The sequence below is a fragment of the Apodemus sylvaticus genome, chromosome 13 (assembly GCF_947179515.1).
Source record: "Apodemus sylvaticus chromosome 13, mApoSyl1.1, whole genome shotgun sequence".
Classification (NCBI taxonomy): Eukaryota; Metazoa; Chordata; class Mammalia; order Rodentia; family Muridae; genus Apodemus; species Apodemus sylvaticus.
Window position 1 is genome coordinate 22866368 of NC_067484.1, and position 6171 is coordinate 22872538.

Consider the following 6171-nt stretch of genomic DNA (forward strand, 5'->3'; position numbering starts at 1 on the left):
TGGTTCCATTGCTGGTTTGGCTATAGTCCTTATATATCGGTCTCAGATTTCCCTCATTCTCTTCTGAGACTTCTACTCCTCCATCTTTAATCAACTGGTTGTTAAACTTCATTAAACAACCAATGGCCTTGCTCATAAGGGCCTAGTACTCTGAGCCACCCAAAGATAATGAGTCAATGCCTTGACTTATGTAAGACCAGTGCAGAATGAACCAAGAGAATCCCATTCTGCTTTAGCTGCCTCTTTGTGTGCTTCATACAGACATCCTCCCAAGCCTCACCAACCACGGCCTGCTTGGCAGGACATCCACAATGCCGACAGGACACCATTATACAAGACAGGGGCCTGAGCACGGATCACTGGATTCTCCTCACACAGGTCAGACTTACAGCCATAGGGAGGACAGGACGGGTCAGTGCAATACTCCCAGCCTGCACGTTCACTGCATCCTGTCTGGAATCCAGCTATGGTACCTACCTCTACCTTGTTCAGGGGTTGGGACCACAACTGAAAGTGGAGACTATTGAGAGATATCCTTGTTGGTTGTTCAAATTTTTATTAACAAAACCTGTTTATTTTGGGGTGGGTATAGGCAAGGGTGAGTGAACTTGAATCTCACCCCAGCACTGACTATGGAGAGAGGAGACAGACAGTGACAAGGTGAAAGCAGAGACCCTTTGACAAGGTCAAATGGAAGCTAAAACGTGGATGGTGAGGATCAAACTAAGGGCAGTAGAATAAACAGATGACCGGAGGAACAGAAAGCTGGCAATGCAGGGCCACTCCCCTAACTGAATGCAGGGTTGAGAGGCTCTGGGCTGGTGAAGTCAGCGGTCAGCACTAGAGCGAAGGTCAGTAGTGAGTGGATCGTGTTGGATCGTTTGGTGCAGCATCAGGGCAAGTAATCCTGCTCTGTTGGTCATGGCTGTGCGAACATTACGTTCTTGCTCAAAGAGCTCGTCCAGCTTGTACCACTGCCAAGGAAGTGGAAGGAAGCGTGAGAAGCAGCTCTGGGAGCCCGGGACGATTCCGGTCACACCCAGTGTTAAACCTACCACCCGCACGCGCTCCAAGTCCACTTCTGCACGCCGAAGCTTCTCCCAGCAATAATGGCGATTACACTGGCGCTTGGGCAGGCGGCAGAAGTCACCTGTGAGCTCAAAGACATCACGTACAAGTGGACACCCACAGACCTCATCAGCTGGCACCTGCAGAGACACCAAGGGTAGGTGTGATTAGGTGAGGGGGAGCGGAGAATCTGAAGGAGAGTGTACAGGAGACGACAAAGGGGTAGGAATGGGAGATGGCTAAACAGTAAAGGGAGGGAACAGAGCTGACAGAAAAAGAGAAGAAGGGAGGAAAAGAACGAACGGATGTGAGGCATGAAGCAGGGTAGGACAATACATAGGGGATTTGAGGAAAAACCTTACTTTGGGGTCCCGTGAGTGCTCAGGACATAGCACCTGGAGCCGCTTACAGTATGTTTTGCTCTGAGGATTGTAGACATCACAGAAGAGTCGGGTGGCCCTGGTAGAGGTTGACAGGAGGGTAGCCCTGAGTAGCTCGGGGACCACGTCAAAGGCCCACACCCATTTCCAGCCCCACCCTTAGTTACCCTTCTCTTAACTCCACACGGGGGCCTTACTCACCCCTCAATGCGAGTGGGGTACATGGACCCAAAGGATGTCTGGCTCTCATACTGCAAGGATGAACACAAATAAAAGAACTTTGGGTGCCCTCTCGTGCCACAGAAGCAACAAATCTGTCCCCTGTGGGACACCCCTGAACTATCCACTCCCATAAGACGGCCTCCTGACCTTAGCATAGCAACGCTCCATGTGGCGCAAGGCAACTCGTGGGTTGATGGGATGCCCGCAGGAGACGCAGAAGATCTGCAGATCCGTGTCATCGCTGTCATTCTCGGTGTTCTGTACATTGAAAGGATGATGAGGCCAGGCAGGGCGTCGCACTGGGTCCTGCCCACTCTACTGCATCCTTACCTCCTCGTCCTCTCGCACAGCCTGCTGCTTAGCACGAAGAATGATGGCCTCAAGCTCGTGGAATCTGCGCTCCATTTCCTGAAGGCGGGTGCGGGCACTCTGCTGCTCACGGCGGATGCGTTCTAGTAGCTTCTTGCCGTGCTCCTCAGCGATGCAGGGGCTTTGCTGCCATTGCTGGATGCGCTGGGGGAGGATCTCATAGATTCGGCTGCAGGGAGACAGTGAAGTGCAGGCAGGGAAGCACCAGGAGCAGTGAGTGTGCTGGCCAAGGGACAGTGACCGATGGGCCACCTGAACAGGTGCAAGGTTGAGTGTCTCAAGGGAGGGGGAGGGGCAGATGGTGACTAAACAGTAGCTTTGTGTGCCCATGGGGGTCTGACTGAATAGAACATAGACAACTGTAGATATATGGAGTTTCGGAAAGCCTGGCCATACCCTACGCCTTACTTCCTGAGCCCCTTCAGTGCCCCAGGAAAGACTCACTTGGCTGCCAGCTTCATGCCGCAGTCATCTGAACAATACTTGGACCCAGGCTGGGCGGCACGCACACAGCCAGGCCCCAGGCACTGCGGTAGAGATGCAGGGTCCTTGGCATCAGCCCTCTCTGGATGTTTCCATTTGTCTTTATGTTTCTGCTTCTGTCGATGCCGTTTATATCTCTCCTCCTTCTGGAGGGCAAGACACGTCACGTCAGGGTTCAGCTGGATCCGCCTCAGGCCCCATCTGTCTCTCCACCGGGACCTTCGGCTCGGTCCCCAGGCCCTCCCCTGCACCATTCTCTTCCTTTCACCCCCATGTCGCCCTCTCCATCACCTTCTTCTCAGACTTCTTCTCTCGGCGCTTCACATGCTTCACCTTGACGGCCCGCTTCCTCAGGGCGGGGTCCAGGAATGGGGACTCTTCTGCGTCGCTCATCCACGGCTGCAAGCAGGCACACACTGACCCACCTGACGACGCATGGCCATGCCTGCCTACTCATTTCCCAAGCGGCCCTCTGCCCACCACCTTCCCACTCTGTAACCTCGCCGTCTCCCTTCCTCCCCATCTCCCTTCCTCCCCACCACAGGATGACCATGTTACTTACTAGGCCGTGATCATCAAAGGCCCCACTACAGAAGTCCTGGTACAGATCAGGGTCCAATGCTAGGTCCTCATCTGAAAGTGGCTCGGGTGTTGCTGTGGCCTCCGGTGGCTCCTTAACAACTGATGACAACACTGTTCCTTCATCTTCACGGATACGCCCCAACTTCTGGGACTGCTGTGGCTGCTGTTGAGTGGGTGGTGGCCGGCGGGGCCTTGGCAGGGCCTCTGAGGGTGTCACCGGCGAGAGCTGCGGGGCAGAATCTCAGGACTGGCCCTGACCGCCCTGCCCGCAGCCCTGCCCCGCCCTGGGGGGCTGGACTCACCGAGGAAGGGAAGTACTTGTACGATTCCTGTGCGCAGGAGGAAGGCCTAGGTCAGCCCCAAGAAAATGGAGGGCTGCCCTGTCCTAGCCCCATCCACTTATCCTGGCCTTGCCTGGTCTAACAAATGTAGTTTTATCCCTCCCCTTACCACAAAGATATGCTCCCTCCTACCCAGCTGTGCCCTGGCATGCCCTACAACCTAAATCTATCCGGTCCCTCCCAGTTTCATCTGAACTCTCCAGGCCCCTCCCACCCGTCTGGACATAACCAAGCTCCACCCCCACCTCCACCTTCTCATTTGTGGCTCAGGCAGCCCTACTTGGGCCTCCCAGCCATGCTCTCCTATCTGATCCTGTCCAGCTCTGTCCATGCTCACCCGTGCCCGCAGCTGACACTGGCGAAGCCGGCACTTCTGCCGGATCTTGTTGGGGCCCCCAAACTTCTTCATGTCACGGCAGAAGTCACAGTGGCCACAGTCCTCAGTGCGTCGGCACGCCTCGCACTCGCCACACATCCGAGCTGACCGTTTGATTTGTTGCTGTTGCTGCTGCTGCTGGTGATGCTAGGAGACAATATCCAGGGCAGGGATAAGGAAAGAGTCGAGGCCCAAAGCAGAACTTTAAAACCATCTCAAACCTGCAGCTACTCACCTGGCTAGGTGTGGCCACCAAGGGCTGTGGAGAAGATTTGTGGGGCGAAGCAGAGCCCCGAGCAAGCACGGCCCCAACCCCTGTCCCTGCCCCTGCCCGGCGCTGCAGTTCTGGATCTGAAGCAGGCCTCTTGCGCCCTCCTCCCTCATCCCGGGGCTCACTGCCGTCCCGCTCACTGCCATCCCTCTCCCGGCACTTTTTGTGGCGGTAACGAATCTCCAGCTTCGGGTCCTTCTCTGTGAGGCAAAGAGTGGGGCCAAGGTGGGTTTGCGGGAGGGATCTGGATGGCCCCAGAACCTCTTTCTCTTTTCCTGCCCCATCTACTTGTCTGGCTCATGCTGCAGGAGAGAGCTGCCCCCTCCTTTGGGATCCTTCACAACTGCTCACATTGGAGCTGGCAATCCAATTCACCACAGACCAACCATCACTCTGGCCACACAGCACACCATTACTACCCAGGATCCCTCCGTTCGGCTCCTCTCCATCTCCGGGAGCCCACTTCCTTCCAAGCCCACGCACAGGCCTCACCTCGGCACTCCCGACAGTACCACTCCCGGATGGCCTTGGCCATCTTCTCCGTGATCCGGATGCAGTCCCCATGGAACCACTCGTTGCAGTTGTCACATCCACTGCATGTGATAGAGCAAGTGGTAGAGATGTGAGGGGTACGCTTCATCAGGGGGTCCCCATGCCCTCCCGCTTCTCCCTAGATCACTCACATCATGAAGCAATTGATGTCCGGTTTGCGGCAGATGCAGTAGATGGGCGCGTTCTCCCCGTTCTCGGACTTGCTGTCCTCCCCAGCATCCGGAGGCTCCAGGTCTGAGCCATCTCCATCCTGTGAGACCCACCCCCATGATGGCCCCTGAATCCCTCCTTACAGCGCTCCCATGGCTCATCACAAATTCCAACTGTGTCTTTGGACTTAATATTAGCCTTCCCACTATAGTTCCCCCAGACCCTCCTCACCCAACCCTGGGCTTCATTTTCCTATACTTCTCCATCACTCAGACCTCCCATCACACACGCATCCTGTCAAGCAAGCATCCTGTCACTCTGACTGTTCATCACATACACACACCACACTGTCCCCTTCGAGACTTCTACTCGGATAACATTATTCTGCTGTCGTCCCATCCGGCTTCCCACAAGTGTCTACAACTTAGCTCCTGGACCCCACCCCCTCCCCGATGACGGTTCTCCAGAGCCAGTGCGAATACATTCATGGCCAAGTCCTTATCTCTCTGATGAAGGAAATTCGCGTGAAGGTTTCCCACAAAACTGCCATCTGGAGTCCCCACTCAACTTCCACTATGGACCCCCTACAACGGTTCATCAAAGAACTCAGATGGTTCACCTCAAACCTCATCACACCCCTTCACTCACCGGCCCAAAGACTGGGCACACAGCTCGCCAGGAACCCCGTGCGCCTGCCAATAGGCAGCGGTTGCCAATCCGTCCGGCCCCTGCCTCTGAACCCCGATCCGACCAGGTACTCACCATATCTCAGCTCACAGAGCACCCGCTCCGGACCCCGCGCAGCAACCCGCGAAGCTGAACAAGCTCCTCGGCAGTGTCCGCGGCCGTAGCAAAGGCGCCCGCAACTACTTCCGCCACTGGTCCCGCCTCCGCGGCCCGGCACTCTCACTCCTTACGCCGGGCGCGACCGCTCAGCAGCAAACAAATAGGTCGCCCACCTAGAGCCGCGAATGTCTCTCTGTCGCCGCCATCTTGACCATCGAGTCCGTAAGACAGCGGAGACCATACGTTCCGGGAAGTATGGCCCCGCCTACAGTTCAGTTCCTCCGAGCGCGCCGCCACCTTGTCCGCCAAGTCCGTACGGTGGCCGCCAGAGGGCAATATGGCCGCATTCGCTTCGACGTTGCGACGCAGATGTCGTCCGCTGACTGGCGTCATCAGGCCGACTCCGTGCGTTCCTAGGCAACAAATAGTAGCTTCCGGATCACGGCTTCCGAAGGGCGTGGCCATCTTGATATTTGACTCCGTACAGTGACTGTTGCTGCCACAGACAGGATAATCCTGTTACTGCCTGGATGTGTCTCATTCATTCCTGCAACCAATCGTTTACCCTTCGATGCTTATCAATGGGATGCC

At 56.0% G+C, this 6171-nt stretch overlaps 1 protein-coding gene across 1 annotated transcript; it reads right to left on the reverse strand.

Annotated features, from left to right (window-relative positions):
- Positions 1-536: 536 nt before the first annotated feature.
- On the reverse strand, positions 537-5908 carry Cxxc1 (CXXC finger protein 1). The gene is made up of 15 exons (XM_052155610.1): positions 5557-5908; positions 4776-4894; positions 4585-4685; positions 4057-4292; positions 3783-3968; positions 3407-3433; positions 3085-3330; positions 2814-2921; positions 2484-2668; positions 2001-2208; positions 1818-1928; positions 1650-1699; positions 1431-1527; positions 1056-1208; positions 537-974 (listed from the first exon to the last, which is right to left on the reverse strand). The coding sequence occupies exons 1-15, from the start codon at positions 5557-5559 to the stop codon at positions 828-830; spliced, it is 1977 nt and encodes a 658-aa protein (XP_052011570.1). The 5' UTR covers positions 5560-5908; the 3' UTR covers positions 537-827.
- Between the last annotated feature and the right edge of the window lie 263 nt (positions 5909-6171).

Bases quoted from the DNA above. Each gene is read 5' to 3' on its own strand.
- Cxxc1 (XM_052155610.1), bottom strand. The intron at 4,293-4,584 runs GTGAGGCCTGTG...TTTGCCTCACAG, and splicing joins GTACTGTCGGGAGTGCCGAG to AGAAGGACCCGAAGCTGGAG. The intron at 3,434-3,782 runs GTGAGCATGGAC...TCCTGCGCACAG, and splicing joins AGTGTCAGCTGCGGGCACGG to GAATCGTACAAGTACTTCCC.